This window comes from Cyprinus carpio, chromosome A13, assembly GCF_018340385.1.
Source record: "Cyprinus carpio isolate SPL01 chromosome A13, ASM1834038v1, whole genome shotgun sequence".
Lineage (NCBI taxonomy): Eukaryota > Metazoa > Chordata > Actinopteri > Cypriniformes > Cyprinidae > Cyprinus > Cyprinus carpio.
Window position 1 is genome coordinate 806,095 of NC_056584.1, and position 23,490 is coordinate 829,584.

General features: G+C 37.0%; 2 protein-coding genes across 4 annotated transcripts in view; one reads left to right on the forward strand and one right to left on the reverse strand.

Annotated features, from left to right (window-relative positions):
• Window positions 1-11,645, forward strand: LOC109057404 (F-box only protein 9-like). Of its 3 annotated transcripts, none has more exons than XM_042768345.1 (13): window positions 1-169; window positions 734-808; window positions 1,559-1,681; window positions 1,846-1,903; window positions 1,997-2,093; window positions 5,807-5,937; window positions 6,018-6,132; window positions 6,272-6,390; window positions 6,471-6,561; window positions 8,261-8,356; window positions 9,066-9,159; window positions 9,273-9,424; window positions 10,568-11,645. In XM_042768345.1, exons 1-13 carry the CDS (start codon window positions 167-169, stop codon window positions 10,674-10,676), a joined length of 1,263 nt encoding a protein of 420 aa, XP_042624279.1. In that variant the 5' UTR covers window positions 1-166; the 3' UTR covers window positions 10,677-11,645. The 3 variants fall into 3 exon arrangements, with proteins under 3 accessions (XP_042624279.1, XP_042624277.1, XP_042624278.1); XM_042768343.1 differs by lacking the exon at window positions 9,273-9,424 and adding an exon at window positions 9,827-9,984 and having other exon boundaries at window positions 3-169; XM_042768344.1 differs by lacking the exon at window positions 9,273-9,424 and adding an exon at window positions 9,830-9,984 and having other exon boundaries at window positions 3-169.
• LOC109102773 (elongation of very long chain fatty acids protein 5-like) overlaps window positions 11,614-23,490 on the reverse strand; it is an 18,117-nt gene continuing 6,240 nt past the window's right edge. The window contains exons 2-8 of the mRNA XM_042768346.1: window positions 23,004-23,068; window positions 22,209-22,396; window positions 17,069-17,146; window positions 14,604-14,775; window positions 14,097-14,221; window positions 13,608-13,742; window positions 11,614-13,523 (exon numbers count right to left, since the gene is read on the reverse strand). Of these exons, the coding sequence (XP_042624280.1) occupies window positions 13,404-13,523; window positions 13,608-13,742; window positions 14,097-14,221; window positions 14,604-14,775; window positions 17,069-17,146; window positions 22,209-22,396; window positions 23,004-23,061 (876 nt within the window). The 5' untranslated portion in view covers window positions 23,062-23,068 and the 3' untranslated portion in view covers window positions 11,614-13,403. The remainder of the gene's footprint in view (window positions 13,524-13,607; window positions 13,743-14,096; window positions 14,222-14,603; window positions 14,776-17,068; window positions 17,147-22,208; window positions 22,397-23,003; window positions 23,069-23,490) is intronic.

The window sequence follows — 23,490 nt, forward strand, 5'->3', positions numbered from 1 at the left end:
GTCTCAGAGAGCACTGCTGTCACGTCACTCGTCGCGATGGCTGCCGTGTGGCGAGCTCGTAAATTTGCCCGCAGTGTCTTCCGCTTCTCTGATCGTGATCTGTAAAACATTCGCTGAAAGCTCGTCTTTTAACGCGACATTAAAAGAGCTCGCAAAATAAGCTGTTATGGTCAGTAAAAGCTGTGTTTCTAAGATTAGCGAGGCTGCTAATCAGATGCTAACATTAGCATCTTAGCAGTCATGACGTGTACTAGTCCTGCCACACACACCCGAGTGTTTTTTTGTTTTTTTTGTTACGCTGAATAACAGTCTTAATTATTTAAATGTTCAGCATGCAATAACAATTATGCATAATGTCCATATATAGAAAACGAGCTATGTTGTGCATGCGTGTTGTTTACAAAGTTTGGAGTTCTGCAAATCACGCAACTACGTGACTTCAGATGCACTAAATAAGAATTTAACTTGATAGACGGTCATCTGTGTTTTAAAAGTTTAGTGCAGTGATTTTCTGCTGCTTCGGGTGCTGGTGATTAATGCATGTCATGCTCTGATCTGCTACTCTCTGATTGGTCACTCTTATTTTCCACACCAAACATGGACGAGGTTATAGGGTTGTTTTTTAATCAGTGCTTTGTGAGGTCTGCGTCACTTCTGTTTAAACTGTCTGTATGTATTTTCACCTCCTTAATATAAAAACAGAATTTGAAATGACTGAATATGTTATTTCTAGGCTGAAAGCAACAAAAACACTGATGGCACTGTTGAAGAAGGAGAGGGTGAGAATACAGAGGATTCTGATCTGCAAGTTAGTGAACTTGGTCTCCTCTTTTAATTATTTATTTATGTTATTTTAAAGGAGACAATATATATATATATATATATATTTTTTTATTTATTTATTTGTGTTTATATATATATATATATATATATATATATATATATATATATATATATTTTTAATTATTTATTTATGTTATTTTAAAGGAGACAACAAATCATTGGCTAAAATCAAGTCCCACCCTACTTTTTTCTTGTTGCAAATCTCAAGACATTTTCTTAGTCTAATAATTTAAACCAGTTAGTTCCAAGGATTAATACTTGAAATAACAATAAAAATCTGCACCACTGTCTACAAAATTATTATTTAGAGCATGAAATCAATTTGTTTCCCTGACTATTTTCTTATAGTACCTTCCTGGTGCTGTTGTGTGTAATTAATTGTTGTACATTATTTCATAGAACAACATTTTATAATCTTTCATCAAAATTTATTTTGCTCTGCCAATGAAAGGACTTTTACTTTTTGGCTAATGTCACCTTTAGTCAAGTCAGATTTATTAATATAGCACTTTATACAATACAGACTGTGACAACAAGCTTTACGGTGTCAAGTAGGAAAATAATGTCTCCATGTCCTCTTACTATTGAACCCCTCTCACCTATTGGCTCCATTCTATTATGTGACGAACTCTACCCTTTAATCAATTGATTGATGGATAAAATCAAGTCTCAATCCAGTTTTTTAGAAGTCTGTAGCTGTTTTTTTATGTTTCAGATGGAGCTCAGTGCTTTTCGGGCAAAGTGGATGTCTGAGCTTCAGCCCAGCTCAGGTGGAAAGAAAAGTGTCTCCAAATTTGCTGACCTGAAGAGGAAACAGGAAATTGCTAGAGAGGGGAAGGTGTGAGCTCATGAATATTCATAGGGTGTGCCATTGCACACATTAGATGTACTATGACAAGAGATCAAAATGACCAAAATAACTCTGTGCTGTCACAGTGATGTGTAATGTCATATTCTTCACTTGACCTTGTCTTATCACTGATTGTGAATGTGTGCTCCTAGGCCCGAGAGCTGTTCCTAAAGGCTGTCGAGGAAGAACAGAATGGAGCAGTTTATGAAGGTTTTTCTTTTTTTTGTTTGATTAGCCATTCAGACTAATAAAATGGATTATGTGAAGCCTGCAGGTATAAATTTCACCATTTTGATTTTGTAGCCATCAAGTACTATAAGAGTGCAATGCAGCTGGTACCGGACATTGAGTTTAAGATCAACTACAGCAGAACTCCTGATCCGGACCGCAGTGGCAGCTAGTAAGTGCTCAGTCATGGAAAACTCAGATGTAAATTAGAAATTTTTAGGGGTTCAAGCACGCAGATTTGCCACTTGGTGGCGCTATAAGATTGAAAAACTGTAACTGGAAAAACGTTGGACCGATCGACCTGAAATTTTGTATACAATGTCTTTGTCCAAAATGGCACAAGTATCTATAAGGACATTCGCATATCTCAAAAAACCTGGCCACCATTGGCCAATGAAATTTGAGCACCTATTTGACAAGGTTAACGGAGGACGATCGGAACGAAACTCGGTGGGCCTGTTCAACTCACGGCCCTAAAGGTCTCTAAGAATTTAGAAAGAAATCGGCCACTAGTTGGTGCTAACAAGTTTTATGGCTCAGTAATCACGTGGTGTTTCACAAATCAACACAATATGCATATCATTTGATATATCTCCTCATAATGCACAACTTTACCTCAAGAACCATTGCTGTCAATCAAATCGTTCAATAATTATTCACAAATATGTTAAAAACATACTTTTGCGAACTAGTCCTAGGTTTTTTACCTGATCGGAACCAAACCACTGCAGTAACATTCTCTGCACACTCTAGATCAATAATTATCAAAACAAATTTAAATTTGTCCTTTGGTTACTTGTAACAGTGTCATTTATTAAAGGGGTGTGGCCAAATATACCCAAAAGCCTATAAAACCTAAACGAAAACGCAAAACTTTACGAAACTTGGTGAAAACATATCTCAGATGACTCTTAGGAAGCATATAAAGTTTCATGGTGATCAGACTTTAGGTGGCGCTATAACAGTAAAAAGGGACTCAAAAATACAAGATTTCAATAGAAAATGACTTGAAATTAAAGAACATGTTCATATAGTCACACAAAAACTGGATCTTCATATCATATGATAGATCTCCTCATTCTGAACAACTTTGCCTCCGGGACTGATGCTGTCAATCAAATCATTCATTAAATATTCACAAATAAATTAAAAACCTACTTTTGCGAACTTGTCCTTGGTTTTTTGCTTAATATGATAGATCTCCTCATTCTGAACAACTTTTGCTGACCAATGTTGTCAATAAAACTGTTAATTAAATATTATATAAAATAAATTAAATAAGCTACTTTAACAAACTAGTCCAAGGGTTTTAGTTGAAAATCAATAAAACCACTGCAGTACAATTCTCTAGCCTCTCTAGGTCAATAATTATCAAAAAAATGTTGAACATTTGCATTCAGACAACTATAAACTGGTCATTTTATAATATGCTCTTGACATAGTGTCACCAAAGGCCTATTAATACAAACAGAAATCCCACAAATTCTGAAAACTCTGTAAAATAATGCATAATTTCATTCTTAACAAGCATGCAAAATTTAAGAGAGATTGGGCAGAAAATAACACTAAAGGGGCGGTCACACTAGACTTTGAGCGTGCGAATTTTTTTCGGACACCGCTGCGAATATGGGCGGGAGCAGGTTAACGGTCTCCCCTCAGTTATCACAACATGGATTAATGTGCTTGTACTGTGCCTTTTGCGACGGCGTCAAAAGCGTTTTATTATGCTTTACTCTCTGTCGGTCTCTCTCTCTATATAAATACATACACACTAAGCAATAAAAAAATATAAAATGTGTCCTCATTCAAATGTACCATCTGTTCCTGTTTCCATTGACACTGCAAACCATGCAGCTTTTTTTTTTTTTTTTTTTTATCTTTTAAAGATGTATTATGTAAAATAGGATGCTGCGCTAAGGCTAAAATTAGCGCTTCCTTAATTTTTGAATTTCTGTACAGAGAGGTCACGCAGTGACGATGATTTTCTAATGGTCCCACGTCTTCACGTGATGCGAATTCGCAGGTCAGAGTTCACCAAACTTGAACTTTGGAACGCAGCGAAATGCGAAATTTTTCGCATGAGCTTGCGTTTCCGGTCTGACGCATTTGCATGCGTATGAATGGAAGTCAATGGAACGAAAAGTGCAGTGTGACCACCCCTTAATAGTTATAAAAGTTAAAACACAGTGTTATATGAGAAATTACAATTTATAACAACTAGATGGCAGTGGAAGACCACTAATGAGCTCATTCAATTAACTATAACAGTACAGTTCATGGCTTTGATTGATTCATGCTTAGACATTATAAAATCACTGTTGTAAAATCTCATTGAGTCAACGTTTACCATCTTGTTCGTACAGACACATCAGTTTTTACAATTTTGACAGATTATGATTACAGTGAAACCTGAAAATGACATCCGAGCTCTTTAAAAGAGAAGACTTACAATATGTTTTGTGTCACTTATCAATTATTTCAAATATCTATATCTGCAACAAAATGTGTGTGCATATATATGTGTATGTGTGTGTCTCTGTGTATGTGTGTGTGTGTGTGTCTGTGTTTGAATATGCTTATAGAGTATTAATAAACTAGTTTAATCAATTAATTTCAGTCTCACTTCTAAGGAGCTGGCTCGTCACTATATCAAAACTGACCACCACAAATAGTTTTCTCAAAAGGCTTATATTTTGTTGAATAAAATGAGCACTTCACATTTCAAAATTAAAATGCTGCGCAGTTGTTTTTATGAATGTATGTTTACAGTCATTTTCATTTCGTCTTTCCTGTAATGCCTGGTAAAGTAGCGTTTGTGAGCAGTGCTTATTTGATTACAGCCATTACCGGAGAAACCTCTATATCTCCACTCCAGCAGCGCCTCCTGCTGGCAGAGAATTGCGGTCTTGGAAACAGTGGTGTCTGTCAGTAAACATAAACGAAAAGCGTGCTTCAGAACTGTTCTGAGAAGGTGCTTAAAGGGTTAGTTCAGCCAAAAATGAAAATTATGTCATTAATGACTCACCCTCATGTCGTTCCAAATCCGTAAGACCTCCGTTCATCTTCGGAACACAGTTTAAGATATTTTAGATTTAGTCCAAGACTGTAACTCTGTCCCTCCATTGAAAATGTATGTACGGTATATTGTCCACGTCCAGAAAGGTAATAAAACATTATCAAAGTAGTCCATGTGACATCAGAGGGTCCGTTAGAATTTATTGAAGCATCGAAAATACATTTTGCTCCAAAAATAACAAAAATTATGACTTTATTCATAATTTTCTTCTCTTCCAGGTCTGTTGTGAGCACGTTCACAACACTGCAGTGACGCCGCTGATGTACAACGTCAGCAGCGTCGTACGTCAACAGTCACAGCAGTCGCGTTCACAACAGACCCGGAAGAGAAGACAATGGCAGAGATGAATGGGAAAAAAAAGTAAAAAATAAGCCAAACATATCGCATCATATATCAGCCATCAACTGCCCTGATTTCTAAATATCAGCATCGGTTATGCTCACCAAGTGAATGAATCGCGTTTGTGCAGAACTCTTATTACAAAGCAAAAACAAACACTTTTCGATCCACGAATGTTTCTCTCAGTTAATGTGCGCAATGTCATCTCACAGTCTGAAGAATCTGTCATAGCAAATCAACACATTCAGTCTCATGAATAATTTAATAGAGACTATAGATGTACTATAGTTCATTGCCATGTCACAAATTGTGATGTCAACACAATGTAGATTTTAAACCTGGAAGATGAAAATAGCGCAAAAAAAGCTTAAAATGCAAAATACTTTTCAAGTTCCTATTTCTCTTTTTTGGTTTGCCATTTGAAGGTTGATTGCACAATAATGTGAATTTTTGATTGTCAAACTCTTCAGCTTGGAGGACAATGAGAACGATCGGGAGATAGATGATCTACTGACGTACTTCCAGCAGCAGCTGACATTGTGCGACGGCACCATGAAGCTGTGTGAGCCTGCGACAGACTCGACTCAGTTGCACATCTCGGGTAATTCTCACTCTGGAGCTAGTCTGTGGATTTCTTGGGTTTACCAGTTGCCCTGAAAGCCCCTTTTTTCATGTCCACAGCTTTGCCCTTCGAGGTGCTCATGTATATCTTCCGTTGGGTCGTGTCATGTGACCTGGACCTTCGAGCCTTAGAGCAGCTTTCCCTGGTTTGCAGGGGTTTTTATATCTGTGCTAGGTGGGCTCACACACTCATCAAACATCAGCGTAAACCAGCTTCCCCACTTGCATTATAGCGACTTGTGCTCAAAAGCTCCACTCAGATCTTAAGCATTAAAAATTCAGTTTGCCATGTTTTTGTGGGTGTCTTATTTCAGGGACCCTGAGATTTGGCGGTCTGCCTGTTTGAGGGTGTGGGGGCGAAGCTGCACCAAAATGCTGCCATTTTCATCCTGGAGAGAGATGTTTTTGGAAAGGCCACGTGTACGCTTTGATGGTAAATACATGCATTTCTATATGTCTTCTTAATTATGTGCTGCTTGTACAGTATTTAATAAATGTCCATGGTTTGTGCAGGTGTTTACATCAGTAAAACATCATACATCCGTCAGGGGGAAGAGTCTCTTGATGGCTTCTACAGGGCTTGGCACCAGGTGGAGTACTACAGGTGAGATTGGGGTTTTAAAGGAATACTCCACTCAAATATAAAAATTCTGTCAGCATTTACTCCACACCATGTGGTTCCAAACCTGTAAGCATTCCCAGTGTTTCCCACAGGATTTTGTTAGACTATGTACCTCTGTCCATCTAGGGATGTCTGGGGTCGTGCACTCCTGGATTAAAATATTGACATTTTAAAGTTAAATGCATGAATCTGTTGCACTTTGAAAGAAAATTAAAAGCGCCAACACATTTTCAGTGACCAAACTGAATAGACTAAAAAAAGTGGTTGCATTGGCTTGGATTTTAAAGTGGACTCAAACCGCTTTTAGGGTGCTTCCACACTTGGTTCGCTTGCCTGGTCCGAACCAGAGTTCAATTACTCCCCCTGCCCCCGCTGGACTGCGTTCATATTATTTTATTTGGGTCCGAACCGTGGTGCGTTTGCATCATCAAGCCGTTGCTTATTAATGACTGTGCAGGAGAAGGCGGCAAATGCATAACATTACTCTCTGCACTTTTATATATTTATGTTTTTGAACCGTTCGTTTTGTTTACAAAGCTTCGGAACATTACGGCACTTACGTCTGTCTCACAAATGTACTGCAAATGATCTAAAGAACGCTGAAGGCGAACAGAAATGAGATATACAGCTCTCTGTTTGCAGCGGGTCAGTCACGCTTGTAAGGAAAGTGAGTAAAACACACGCAAACACACATTTTTATCAAACAATACATCATTAATAGTGGTTCACTTCTGCGATTTGGTACAATTGCGTTCACATCAGCAGCGAACCGTACCCCAGATCACCCTTATTAAGTGGACTCGGGTACGGTTTGTGGGTGCGCACCTGAGATCGGAAGACAATGTTCACATCATTCAAACGAACCAAACTCTGACGTCAATCGAACCCGGATGCACACCAAAAGTGCTAGTGTGAAAGCACCCTTAGTTGCGAAAGTGTCTCAGTTCACATTGCATTCACACTGATGTTTTTAGAAGTCAAACATATTAAATATAATAATAAAGACAGTAATATTATTATTGTAATACAACTGCACTGTAAAATAAACATAAATTGAATACTTCATAAATCATAGTAAGTATATTAAATTTATTATATAGTAAAATTACAATATTTGTACTAATTTCTTCACTTGTAGTTTAACCGTCCAGCTTTTCTTTTAACACAAAAATGCAGTTTCTGTGAAAACAGCTGGAAGGAGTACACATTTTGCTTTCAAACTTGCAGCATGAAAGACTAAATAATTAAATCATAAATTTGAGAAGCACACTAAGCTATATTGATTTTTATTTTAGTTGAATAAACAGTTGTTTCACCAAAGCACTGGTAAAAAATCATTTTAGAGACCTTTTATATTATTACAGGTTTCAAAATATTTTCCGTTCAATTCATATGTGGCAGGACAGAGGTGATTCATGGGAATCAATTCATTTGTTCTGCAGACACACAGAAGATATTTTGAGGAAAGTTGGGAACCCATTAGCAATGGATCCTATTTCTGTTTTATGGACAAAACAAAATAAAATCTTTTACTTCCCACAGTAGAAAGTCAAGTTTGGAACAACACAAGGAGTAAACAAGGACAGAATTTTCCATTTTGGGTGGAGTATCCCTTTAATGTCCCTGAACAAAATCTGTTTTGTTCAGTGTTACCAGGCTTTGACAAGACCTTATCTTTTAGGTACCTGCGCTTCTTCCCTGATGGTCAGGTGATGATGTTGACCACACCCGAGGACCCTTTGATCACTGTCCCAAGGCTGCGCAGCAAGAACTCCAGGTATGTGCAAACATTTTCTACAAGTTTGTATGATTCTTTAGTGTCTTCGTGAAATGTTTGTAACATACTTTGGTTAGAGCTCCTCAATGGTCGAGTAAAACGACAAGCTTTTTACCTTGTCAACAGCTCTGTGCACAGCGACCCGTTTCGGTGCATGTCTCTTTATAGGATAATAAGCTACTGTTCACCCCACCCCTCTCGTTTTTTTTGTGGCTCCTTACTATCAACAACAAAACTAATCCACTGCATCCTCAGTGGCTCTGATGTTGGGAGAAAATTAAGACTCTTATGTTCACTTTTACATCCAACTACAAAACAGCTGCATTGCTCATGAGTCATTGTTGTTGCTACAGCTGCTCAAGTGTGGATAAAATGGCAGACAGCGTACAACTGGCTGAGGGCAAAAATTTGCTAATACTGGGCCTGAGCAATATGACGTCATAGTGCTCAGAAAAACAAAACAGCTTGGTAATTGAGACTGCTTAGATGGGATGTAACGATTCACTCACGATTCAATTCACGATTATTAGTTTTTTTTACGGCTTAGGTTTTTTTGGGATTAGAAAAAAGGGAGTGAATGGATTTTTATCATTGTAGGGTGCTAGTGTCCACACACGTCAAAGACACATTTAAATGCAAACAAGCAAAACTTCATGTAAAACTGAATTATGTATCCGATGGCCCCTTTAAAAATCTTCAATTTCCACAGGATGGATTCCGTCATGTTTGGCCATTTTCGGCTGTCCCAGGATACGGACAATCAAACCAAAGTATATGTTGTTGTCTCCAAGAGAAAAGAAGAGGTTGGTTCGCCTGCTCATGTTTACAGACCCTTTTCTTTAACAGCACTGTTCTATTTCTCTGCTGTTTTACTAGCATTGAACCAATTTTTTTGTTCAATGTCATCTTCATGCAGAAGGTGGCAGAGTACCAGAGGAGCCGGTTCTGCAGGTGGAACCCAGCACCCGAAGCAGAACACACCTTCCATGTAGGACTGCAGCTGTCCTCTGGGGGGCGTCAACGCAACAAGCTGGTGTGGATCCACCATTCCTGCCACATCACCTACAGGTTTCTCACCAATCTGCATTCTCCAACAAATTCCTCCTGCTGTCTGTTCATACAATCAATGAGGACGCATTAGTACATCACCTATAACGAGATGCTGATTAGATGCTTAAAGGAATTAGGCTATCCTAAAATTACCATCAGTTCAAACCTGTATGACTTTGAATTTTCCCTGTAAAAATCTTCATTTCCACAGGACATGGATGCCCGTCATGTTTGGCCATTTTCGGCTGTCCCAGGATACGGAAAATCAAACCAAAGTATATGTTGTTGTCTCCAAGAGAAAAGAAGAGGTTGGTTCGCCTGCTCATGTTTACAGACCCCTTTTCTTTAACAGCACTGTTCTATTTCTCTGCTGTTTTACTAGCATTGAACCAATTTTTTTTGTTCAATGTCATCTTCCAGCAGAAGGTGGCGGAGTACCAGAGGAGCCGGTTCTGCAGGCGGAACCCAGCACCCGAAGCAGAACGCACCTTCCATGTAGGACTGCAGCTGTCCTCTGGGGGGCGTCAACGCTTTAACAAGCTGGTGTGGATCCACCATTCCTGCCACATCACCTACAGGTTTCTCACCAATCTGCATTCTCCAACAAATTCCTCCTGCTGTCTGTTCACACAATCAATGAGGACGCATTAGTACATCACCTATAACGAGATGCTGATTAGATGCTTAAAGGAATTAGGCTATCCTAAAATTACCATCAGTTCAAACCTGTATGACTTGAATTTTTCTGTTTCGAAATAAGTTCATCTCAAGACGAAAGCAAGTTAAATTTATGTATTTTTAATGCATGTTATATATGATTACTATTAGAATTATATATTGAATAGTTTTATATATCCTATAAATATATATTTTACTACATATTTTTTTTCTATAACTAAGCATTTTAGTTAATTTGGTAGAAAATAAAATACTATTGGCCAACAGCAACCATGGCTGTCATCAGAGGGGTCCAATCGGGAACATTGTCAAGTCTAGCCTTGGGCTCCATACCAAGTGTGTCCTGGTGGTCCTGTGAATTTAAGTGAAGGCATTGCTTGGAAAACTGCTGAATTTGATCCAGAGCAGTCAGTAAGGCAGTGACTTTGGCATGCTGGGAGATTTTGTACATTTCTAAACATTTTCTTTCTTTCTCTCCCTTAGATCGACTGGAGAGACCATTGTCACTGCATTTGATGTAGACAAAATGTACACGCCTCTGTTTTTTGCACGAGTGAAGAGCTACACAGCCTTTTCAGAGCATCCACTGTAGGACGACTCAAGCAATGCATGCAGTAACTCGACCCTTGACCCCTCAAGATTTACACCTCACTGACACCTCCATCTGCTCGCCCTACTGCTTCCAGCCCAGGCTCTTTCTTATGAATGTAAACGAATGGTGTGACATTTTTAGATTCCTAGTCTTAACTGTACTCAAAGAATTATGCTTAGTTTTCACAATAGTGCAAGATCTGTCTCACTCTAATTGTAAAGATAAAGATTCTCTCTCTCTCTCTATATATATAAGATTGTAAGAAGTTTCAAATGGACTGTGATGAATGTTCAGTTTGTTTTTGTGAATTTCAGTGAGGGAATATGTCTGCTGACAACTGGAATATTTTGCTCTACTCAGAAATAGAAGGGAAGGGTGTTATAGACAGATTTCAGCAGATTTGTTATAACATCATTTTCAGTTTAAGTTGAGCTTGTTTTCCTTGGTGGACCCTGTAGTTTAAATGTCTTTAAATCAAGCACCCTTCAGAAATCAGGTCTAGAATTTGATGAAAATGATATATATAATCCATCTATAACATGCGCAGAGAGTTGGGAACTGATGGGGATCCACTGATAAACCTTTTTTATTTTATGTGATTATTTGTTGTAGTTTGCCATGGTTATGGAAATCTGAAATATCAGGGAAGTTTACATTTGTGATTTCTAGGCCTGAAGAAGGTGTTTTTTACTTTCTTAGCTCTTAAGTATTTCCTTGGGTAGAAACTGCTTTTTATTTACAATGATTTTTGAAAAAATAAATAAATCATTATCCAGGAATCACAAATGACTATAAAAGTACTGGAAATTCATTTATCAGTTTTACTGTAATTTATTAAAGTAGAATTCATTTAAAGCCAATAAGAGAAACCTTTCAATACTTAAATCCTCGATATACCTGAAATCAAAAAGACAAATGAACAAACACTGACACCGGATACATTTCCAAATAAAAATCACTTTATTGTTATTGTGTCTGATGTTAATGGCTTACGTCTTTTATTAACACGTGCAGTATTAATTCTCTACTGTGCTATTAGCAAACAGTATCTTGTACACTGGATGGCTGGTTCTATAAGTCTGCACTGAAAGCATGAATTAACAGCATTATATCATTTTCGAGGGAGGTATTACAATAATGCAAGATATTTTTACTTATCCTAAACTGAACACTAACAGAGAATGTCTTGATTGTTAAGGAATTATGATTATGAATCAGTAACAGAAGTTGCACAGTAGTATTCATTGTTTTCCTGCATTTCTATGTTTAATGGTTTAACACACATACACTGTAACAACAGTTTGTTCAAACACAAGAACAAAATTAATGTTGCTTGACAAGATCTGGAATGCTGGCACAGAATGAGTTAAGCTGATGGAACGCATTGGATCCTGATTTCTACAGGTCCAACTGCTCATTCCCTTCACTGCCTGTCATGCAGCACTTACAGTAGGGAAAAGGAAAGTGTAACAGAGTTATAAATGTGCTTTTAATTACAGTGTAAGCCTTTGTTCATTGTTTTGGTAAACGCAAAAGCGATGCTGAACTACTGATTTGTTATGACATTTTTGACACCAGAAAATAAATCAGAAGCTATTCATTGCTTCTTTGTTGCAGCAAAGGACTCATACAAGACTAGCCAGGTGAACAGAACAGCACTAAAGAGACATCACACTGATACTGGCATCTGCAGGCTGGAGATACTGTGGTGGAAGTTTGAAACACTAATACACTGCAAAGAATGCAATGTCAGCACCATCTGTGCCAACAGTTTCATATACAACAAACAATTGTATAAATGTGATGTGTTTTACAATGACTTCGAAACCCTGGGTCATGCCTGGCTCATATTTCTCCAACAAATCAAAAGAAAATATAATAAATAATTACTTTCTTAAAAAAAAAAAAAAAAAACTATTAAACTTGTGACTAATGAAATTTTTGCACATTTGAGTGAAAAAAAAAAAACTTATTCTCATTACTGTAAAGTAAAAACAACTATATATTATTTAAATTGTAAAGTATCTACACATCGTAGAACAGTAAAGTTTTCATGTAAAAAAAAAAAAAAAAAAAGGAAAAAAATCTTATGGGAAGAATGAAAAATAGACACACACAAACGTGTAACTTTTACCTGGACATGTTTTCTAGAGGTTTACCTACAATACAGCGCTATAACAAACTATGCTAAATTCATGTTAATATAAAATAAACAGTCCATTTTCTTTTGTAAACATACATTAATTCACTAAGCTCGCTCGATTAGTCCATAAATCTAATTGTCTTGCATTTTTCTCCAGGTATTGTTACGCCTGTTTTGTATGGTTATATCTGCCTGTGCTATAAAGAAACATTGAATAGGCTACTACTGTTTAAATCTGCTCACAAGTGTGACATTCTCCTGTACACTTGTCAGATTCCTCTAATACAATCTTCTTTATGTCTACAAACAAGCTTGGTGAAAACACCAGTGCAAATTAGTACAGTATTAAGGTTCGCCATCTTTGTTCTTCAAGAAAAAAATATATATATGAAAAACATCAAATACTCTAACTTGGACCCTAATTCCTAATTTTTGGATTCAATATGAATAACGTGAGGTTGCAGTGTGCAATAATGTGAGGAGTCTTTTAAAGATGAAATGGCTGTAGCGTGGTGACTGGATAGACATACATGAAGCTCCTCTACTGCGCTGATAACAATAACAAGACTGTAAGTGAACGGTCATCAATCTGTGCGCGGTTTCCTGTATTTAACCTTTTCATTGGATGTCACTCCATTAGTGTGACTGTTTATTGATCCATTCGAGAGACCGCTCTTCCGAGATCCCGCGTGGCTCTTATAGGTCTGTGGAGCAAAGAGGGGAACATTCTGAAATTTTCAAGCCGTACTTTCATACGATAATATTCTGTATGCTGAGAATTTGTTTACCTTTATGTAGAAGTTTGAGAAGAGTAAGATAAGAGTGATCATATAAGTGATCTGGAAATACAGCCAGCCCATTGGAAAACCACATGGCCAAACTACAGCACAAGATGTCTGGAACATGGTCAGGACAAACTGGACCTGCAGGAGGAAACAGCCATCATTGATCATTCTTGTATACGAGTAATTCTTCAATGAGGTTAAAAAAGTTAACAAGTTTGCTTGTGGTAAAAAAAAAAAAAAATCCACATTCTGAAAAACACAACCATTCGTTTTCTTCAAAATCAAACTAGGAAAACATACTAGAGGAAGAGGAAAAGCTCCCCAAATTGGAAAATGACCTATAAGTAAAAGACATTCACTGTAATTAACAAAGTTTTAGCCATCCAAACCTTTTAGTCTTTTTGTGATATAGCAGTGAACACATTCCATTACAAGAAAGTTTTATTTTTTTTGTTGTATTGATGTGAGTTTGTTGTTTTAGCGTGTACTTGCCAGCTGCCCTTGAGTGATGTACTTTTTCCACCACAGATATGGTCTCATGGCGGGGACAGCAGAGAGGCCGTAATACGAGTACATCAGGACATGGATGAAACTGTTAAACGTGGAGCCAAAATAGGCTGATGAAAAGAGCAGTAATATCAGTATTAGTTAATGCATTTGTTTCAAACCTCAAATCAACCTTTGAAGCATCAAAGTAGGTTCCCTATGATACAAATTTATATATTTTAAAATGTACAAAAAGAACTGACTATTCATGAAAACTAATAGCAATGATTGGTAACGACAATCTCTCCTAAGAAGTAAATGGAGATCAATGGAAGAAACTCGCACGTTGCATAATGCAAACAGTTATTTAAAACCACCTGGATACGCATTTTTACCCTGTTCTGTTAGCTGTGTTTTTATGCATCTGAAAAAATTCAGCATATAAAATGCACCATAAGCTCCTTCAGAAGCCTTTGACTGCAAAGCAGTGGAGTTTCCCTGCGAGGAGCTTACAGTGGCCACACGGCACCCAGTTCATGACGAACCACCAGATGTTGAGCATGGTGGCGTGATGGTAGACGTGCAGGAAGGTGATCTGGTGGTTGTTCTTCCTCAGAATGAAGAAGAAAGTGTCCATAAACTCAATGAGTTTGGAGAAGTAATACCACCAAAGTACGTTTATCATCTGAGGAGAGATTAAAAGAGAGTCATTTACACAAGAACTCATTTCATCAGCGACGTTACAAAAATGCAACATCAGTTACAAAAGTCGTGAAATCACTAGTGATGTAATGATTCTCAGCCCACTTCTGATTTCCACTTAGGCAGTTATTGGTCTCTAACTATACACTAAATCAACAAATATAATACTGCTAAAATGTACACACTATGTATTCTAGCATAACATCATGAAATTTTCTTGTGCAAAAATAAGTGAACTTAATTTCACTGAATGTGCACATGTAGTATTCTTCAAATCTTTAAAGTATATATTAAAAAATATATATATATATTTGTAGATAATATAATATTAATGAAATAAAAGACCACCTAAGTGCAATCAATATCATTTGTGCAGTGACCTTATTTTGATGTGTTGACTCATTTACTAAAGCACATATAAAGTACCTTAAATATGGTAAATTGCAATTTCATCATTACGCATGTGTAATAACAAATATATTTATATAAGCTACATGACATACAGGTTAATTAAATTACAGTATATTTTTGTTTACCGTAAATGCTTGTCAGTAGTACACTTTAAGCATAATTATGTTAAAGGAATAGTTCACTTAAAAATGAAAATTGCCCCATGATTTACTCACACTCAAGCCATCTTAGGTGTATATGACATTCTTTCAGACGAATAAAATCAAAGTTATATTAAATAATGTCCAGGCTAATTCATGCTTTATAATGGGAGTGGATGGTAGCCCAAAATTTGAAGTTAAAACAATTGCACCCATCTATTATAAAAGAAGTCCACATGGCTCCGAGGGATTAATAAAGGCCTTGAAGTGACGCAATGCATTTGTGTAAGAAAAATATCCATATTTACAACTTTATAAACCTTAACCTCCCTCTTTCTCTAACTATTGTAAGCACGAGAGTGGTGTCCAGCGGATGATGTAGGACGTAGGCAAACGCGTTGACGAATGCTGTAGTGACGAACGCGGAAGCGCAGAGGAAAGAGCAAAGCAAAACACAGGTCACAAATTAGTAGTAGAAAATGAGGATTTGTAATGAAAAATGTCGGAGGATATCAGTATAAGCCAAGAGGACACTGGTTTTCCTTTGCTGGAAACAAAACTTGTTTCTCACGAGACTAGCATATGCTACGCCTACGTTCTACATCATCTGCTGGACGCCACTCTCACATGAACGTGCTTACGATAGTTAGCGATAGTTAAGGTTTATAAAGTTGTAAATATGGATATTTTTCTTACACAAACGCATTGTGTCACTTCTGAAGGCCTTTATTAACCCCTCGTAGCCATGTGGACTTGGATTATAATGGTTGGGTGCAATTTTTTGGACTTCCAATTTTGATCTATCATCCACTCCCATTATAAAGCATGAATTAGCCTGGACATTATTTAATATAACTCTGATTGTATTCGTCTGAAAGAAGAATGTCATATACAGCTAGGATGGCTTGAGGGTGAGTAAATCATGGGGTAATTTTCATTTATGGGTGAACTATCCCTTTAAATTACATATAAAGATGGACTTAAGTGGTCAGACAGCTAATTCAGTTAGGTGCATTTAATATAAAGTGCAACTATGCTAAATTTTCATTCAATTTCAATTAACATGCAGTTGAGTGTCATTACATTACATTGACTTAGCACTTAAATATATATAAAGAATATTATTTCAGTAATAAGTATGTTTTAAAGTATACTAAAGTGTCATACAAGGGTCCTTCATTTATAGGATTAAAAAGACACTTCACTAAGCCCTGTCCGAAGAAAAAAAAAAAAAAAAAAAAAAAGAAATAAACACCTTACTGACCAATTCACCACCGTTTCCATTCACCATATATTCAGATAGCCTTTCCTCTTTCTTTTCTACTAGGATAAAATAGAGTATCCAAAGAGGATGCATTTTTAAATCTTGAAATAAAGCATCACAGGTCAATGCTGTGGATCATGAGGTGACGTCACAGAGCATCATGCACTGCCAAGAGGTTTTCAGGCTCATGCTGACATAAATTAGCCTTTATACAAAGAACTCTTTTTGAATCACTCTTTCTAGTCCTAGTTAACAATACGATAACAAAGGGAATAGAACAATACATGAAACCTTAAAAAATAATTTTCCACCTAATTTGTGGAACAGAGCGGCTGGGTCAACTATACACACATCAGCCTGATGGGGAATATTGTCTCTTTTCTGAGTACTACGATAAAAGAGTAAAGCTGAATCTTAGAATTCTCCATGTCTCACACAATGTAAAACTCAGCTTATTTTACCCTGTTGTCAGCCTCTCCTCCACTGTGGGTGTTCTGGCAGAAGAAGTTGTATCTGCCTTGATACACTGACATAACCAGCTGTAGAGACAGAAGGATATCAGAATGAATCATCATCTCCACGCCACTGCATATTCTTCCCAATATGTAACACATTTCTGGAATTAATACCAATGCTTGAGGATCAGTTTGGTTACACTTTATTTTACAGTATGTGTACTTACCGTGTACTTACCCTAGAAAATACTGGGTGGTATATGGTAAACATGTTTAGGGGTAGTTCAGGGTTAGTACCTAGTTATTTCCCAGTTATTGTACATGGTATAATACAGTACACAGTACACACACGGAACAGGGCTGTATAATAAAGTGCTACCCAGTTTACATTAACAAAAAGTACAATGTACAAAAAAAAGTACAACTATCGATATGGCCATCATCCAACACAACAGTACATACTGTATCATTTCCATGAAGTTACCACCTCATACTACCACTGTACCATGGTATTGTCACAAGAGCTCTAGATTTTTTTCAATAGGCTTGTTTAGTCAGTAGCCTTGCCTAACTGACCTGCCAATATTTTCCCAACACACACAAAAAAGGACAAGTTCCATTTTTAGCATTTATACATTTTATAAGTATCAGGGGATAACATGTTCAAAGCACATTACAAAAAATACTAAAACGACAAGAAAAAAATATCATTCATTTTTTAAATTCACAGTAATAGCTGGACATACAACTATAAATATAACTTGTGAATTCATGAACACTTTTTCTGAAAATCAAAGGCATATGTTTTAGAACATTACTGGTTTGTTTTATGCTCCCAATCTATCACAAGGCTTGCGATTTCAACAAAACAGAGACCTGCAGACCTCCTGGAAAATCTCCCACGAGCCTCTAATCTGTCATTATTCATTGTCTCATTTTGAATAAAGCCCTTGTTCAAGTTTTTTTTTAGCAAATGCAGAGTGAAAGCGGCACATCTGTCCCCAATATTTAATAAATTATATTAAACCTCAAATAAGGTTCTCATTAATGCCTAACCTTATGTTACCGGTGACAATGGTATTCAGAGGGGACATCTCTACTCAAATAAATTCTTTAAAAGGACATTTAGGGGACACAAAGTGCCATTCAACTGTTTTAATATAGTCGTAATTGCTTTGGTCTAATGGAGCTTCTCAGGGTCAGTGGGTTGATTTTGCCGTTAGAGAGACTATCCCAAAGCAGTATACAGCACCACTGCCTCTCTAAAGTCCAGAGTGCAGTCTCAGCATTCACTCTCTAACTCAGCTAATTTCTCTTTAAATTAAATAACTCACAGATGGCTTCAGCATTCCCACCTACAAACAGTAGGACAGGTGGTTTGGAAAATGGATAGTTACCAGTAATGCATTAAATGTCATGAACTAATAATCAACTACATTTTTGAAGCATTTGTTGATGTTAATTTACAAACATATTATTATTTATTGTTAGTTCATGTTCATTCATAATTAGCTTACTTTAATGTATACTTGAAATGTTAGCAGGTGTGTAGGAGCCCAATGTAAATTTTAACCACTAGATGGCTGTGTGGAATGGAAGGAGTTGGTGTATGTCATATGACATTTAAAGGGTTAGTTCACCCAAAAATGAAAATTAGGCAGTGCTTTACTCACCCTCGAGGCATCCTAGGTGTATATGACTTTCTTTTTTCAGACGAATCCAGTTGGAGTTATATAAAAAAAAATTGTCTTTGATCTTTCAAGCTCTATCATTCCAGAAGAATGTCGGAGGATTTCAATATAAGCCAAGAGGAGACTGATTTTCCTTTGCTAAAGTAAGGAAACTTTGCTTCTTTTGATCCTGTAAACAAACGTTGGTTTTCATGAGATATTATATCGGAACTGCTTCTTTCTCCAGGAACTGGTTCTGTGTAGATTTATTTGATTATTATGTTTTGAATTTTTGTATTTTTATTTCAAAAATGCATCGAGTCGCTACAGGAGGCCTTTGTTCACCCCCCGGAGCCATGTGTGAGACTTTTTTTTTTATGGAAGGGCGCTTTTTATTTCAGGTCTTTTGGACTGAAAAAAATGCAACGCCCGCTGACTGAAATGATAGAGCTTGAAAGATCAAAGACAATTTTTTATATAACTCCGACTGGATTCGTCTGAAAGAAGAAAGTCATATACTGTACACCTAGGATGCCTCATGGTTGTCTATGTGGAGAGGGTAACAGGTGGTGGGAAATACATGATTCTTAACATATCCTAACCCTCTATGGCATGACCTTTTATTTTTGGGGGGGAAAAATATTTCACCTCATTTTTTGGGAGCTTAGGAATCCCTGATAATATTTCCATCATAAAATTTGTTGCCCATCCCCCCATTTTTTGGGAGCTTAGGAATCCCTGATAATCAATGTGCCATAAGGGTACTAAAACACCAAGGTTTTATATATATATATATATATATATATATATATATATATATATATATATATATATATATATATATACACACTGATAATATTTCCATCATAAAATTTGTTGTCAATAACATCATATAATCAAATAAACAAACTACTACTAATTACAACACTTCATGTATAAATGTTTCTCATATTACCTATTACCATATACTGTAAACCAATATCCAAATGACTGTGTCCGTTTGTGTATGTCACTGCGTGTGTGCCACTGTGTGTGTGTGTATGTGTGTGTGTGCCACTGTGTGTGTGTGCAAATGTGTGTGCAAATATGTGTCACTGTGTGTGTGCCAATGTGTCACTGCGTGTGTCACTGCATGTGTGTGTCAATTTGTGTGTGCCACTGCGTGTGTCTCTGTGTGTCACTGTGTGTGCCACGGTGTGTGTGCAAATGTGTGTCACTGTGTGTGTGCTGCATTTCTTTCATTAAATGAATAAAGCAAGAAACGGATTTTTGCATGGACAATGACTTGATTTCCAACTTATGAGTAAAGAACATCTTACCACCTTTTCCTGGGTGGTTAGGCAGCCACCACACAAAGTAAGAACCATCTCAGATTAAGAGAATTACTATTGGATTAAAGGAGAATTTCCTGTGAATGAAAACGTCAACTTGCGCATCTGCAGATTGAGTGACTACTATTGGAGTTTGGATCGCTTGCCTGGTGTGTTGCCAATTTGGCGTCTTGAGCCAAACAGAGCATGTAATCTTTAAACTTGATATTGCAGAGTAGTTTCAGAAGCTCGACCAAACTGGTGAGTGAACCTCTCTTTCTTTGAGCTCTATGGCTATATCACATTATGAGATTGATCCGTTGATCCACAAAGAAGTCTGAATCACAGCCTACTGTATGTTTGGAATGCTCTACTTTAAATAATGCCTTGGCTTGCTGCATGTCTTTGTGTTGAATTGGATCACATTCTGTTCATTGTGTAATCTTTGCTCTGTGGCTTGCTTGAAATGTTCTCTTTAAAGCGAGTGTCGTCATTGAGCATTGAAAATTTTCAACGGCAACGCAAGTCAAAGTTTACTAAAGTAAATAAAGTTAAACAAAGAGTTAATGATCTTCTTTCTGGAAAGCTAAATCTGTAGCTTCTTTAAATAAACTTCATAATCTTGAAGCCAAAGAGGAAGAACTTCAAAGACAAAGAGAAACTGCAGAGAGAAAAGGAACCATTGCAAATGGAAACAAAATTAACTGCTGTCACTGCAAAACTGTCTGTGCTGGAAGCAAGTGAGGGAAGTGCTGAAGGAATGAGTGATGAAGAGGAACTTTATGAATGCACATCATAAGAAACATGTAAGATCATGTGCATCAAACAAATGCTCAATGCTCAAATCATTTCTGTTCGCCTTCATCGTTCTTTAGAGCATTTGCAGTACATTCGTAAGACAGACGTAAGTGCGGTTATGTACCAAAGCTTTGTAAACAAAACGAACGGTTCAAAAACGTAAATACATAAAAGTGCAGAGAATAATGTTATGCATTTGCCGCCTTCTCCTGCGCCGTCGTTACTAAGCAACGGGGTAAACAGCTGCTGGCTTGATGACGCAAGCGAACCGTGGTTCGGACTCAAATATTATAATATGAACACAGTCCAGTGGGGGCAGGGGGAGGGGGGAGCAATCGAACTCCAGTTCGGACCAGGCAAGTGAACCAAATGTGAAAGCACCCTTAAACTGCTTGATTCATAAGGACGTCTTTATGAACTTTTGAAGCATCTTATCACAATTTGGTGTTAAGATAACTGTGTATTTATTTGTGTTTTAAAGATGAACAATGACATACAGTATGAAATGTCCCTATCAACTATTCCTTTAAGAGAGAAGAGATGGACTTTTGTAGCCTAGAGGTTTCTTTCTCTAATGAGGCTGCAGTAAAACTGGTAGAGGTCATTGATGGCTGTGATTAAAGATCACTTTAGCTAACATATCTGTGAGCTTATCCTGAATTTAGAGTTCATTATATTTGGAAAGTAAAGATCACTTTAGCTAACATATCTGTGAGCTCAATTATATTTGGAAAGCCAGGCAAAGTGTCTGTTTTGCAATGCAGATAGCGTGGAGAGTGCAAATTAGGCAAGAAAGGACTCATGGACATGGACATGGTGCACATGGACTGTGAATCATCATCAATTGTTTTGCTCAATTTCCAAAAAGTCAAACCATCGGTATCAAAATGCATTCAATACTAATTTAAAAGGCCCCAGTCACATTCAAATATCTAGATCAGAGGTATCGGTATAAAATTGTATTGGAGATTATCAAGTAACCCTGAAGACCCTGATGGCTGCTCCAGGTGTGTTTGATCAGGGTTTGAGCTTAAATCTGCAGGACAGTAGATCTCCAGGTACAGGACTGGAGATGCTTGCTTGAGATTGTGTAATATCTATTAGAGCATAAAAGCTATGGAAATTCAAAACTGCTGAAATATATCTGAAATGCACTCCAAATCAGAAGGATGACAAATAAATTTTAAAAAGTATAGCGTTAGCAGGACAAGCCAGTGTTATTTTATTTTATTATTTTTATTTATTCATTTATTTTTGTTTGATTGCTTTTGTTTTTGGTTTTTGTAACATATTTTGAATTTGCATTTATATTTGTAATGATATGACGTCTTCAAATAGACATATCTTACACACATATGACAAGCCCACCTCATAGAACATGTAGAAGGACAGAAGCGTCAGGCCGAGGTTATACGGCACTAGCAGTGCTCTGCAGGAGTATGGCTGTCTATTCTTCATGTATTTTGGTCCCATCCACACAATCAGAAGATACATGACAGTGAAGGCAAAAGTGGGGATGTAGTTATCCAGTAGAAGCCATCCTCTAACCCGAGGATCTGCAATTGATAGAGAACAACCACACTCACACATATGCAACAAAATTAGGATGTTCAATAAAAAAAATAGTCACAGTTGTTCCTCTGAATTGAGACAAAAAAAACAAAAAAACACTTTTAAATGCCGCTCATCCAATTAAAAGTTTGAGTCAGAATTTTATAATACAGAATTTTTTTTTTTTTTCTTCACAAAGCTTGGTGCTGCTTTGCCAACTTGAATTGCAGTTGCTTCCAGTCTGATTGGACATTTTCTATAAATATATATATATATATATGTGTGTCTGGAGACAATGTTGTTTCCAAGATGACAACTGGGTTAATACAATGAGCAGATTTTGGATCAAACAATCATTATTTAATGGATAATGGAGCATTATTTTGACAGCTGGACAGATTCTTTGTTTCAACCACTTGCGTGGCTGCATAAGACGTGATGTGACATGGATTAAAATCATCAGCATGCCACAATATTGTTTTAGCTATGAAAATATAGTGAGAATATGTTCTATTTGCTAATCCTGCAAAGTTTGCTCAGAAGTTTGCCCTATAGGAACACAACAGCATTAAAGAGAACTGAAGATGTCTAAAAAAGGAGTATTGGTCTTACCCCTGGGTCCCATCCAAGAGTCAATATAAGTGTTAACTTTGTGATTAAAGGTCTCCATCTTCAACCTTCGGGAGAAATCATATGAAGATCACACAAGCACAGTGTCAGAGCAAATATACATTCAGCCTGTCTGTGAAAGTCCTACAGCTTAAAAAAACAGTTTAAAAAGGGCAAGAAGAAGTTAACCTTATAAATCCTTGTTGGAACACTTATTGATTACAGCAATAAAAATGGCTGCCTACAGCAAGGACTACCATCCATCAGGTTAAATTCTCTTGATCGCCTGTTTGTAGCTCAGTAAAGGTCGAGACATAGTGCTTATAATCCAGAAAACCTTTTTTTTGTTAGCAGGACTAAAAATGAGAATACATTAACACAGAGAACCTTAGATTATTATAAGACATAGCTTCTCCACACCCTCAAGCAGGCCTTACGCTGGAGGTGTTTATTGAAGCAGCCTGTCAAGTGCTGCTGTTGCCATCAGATA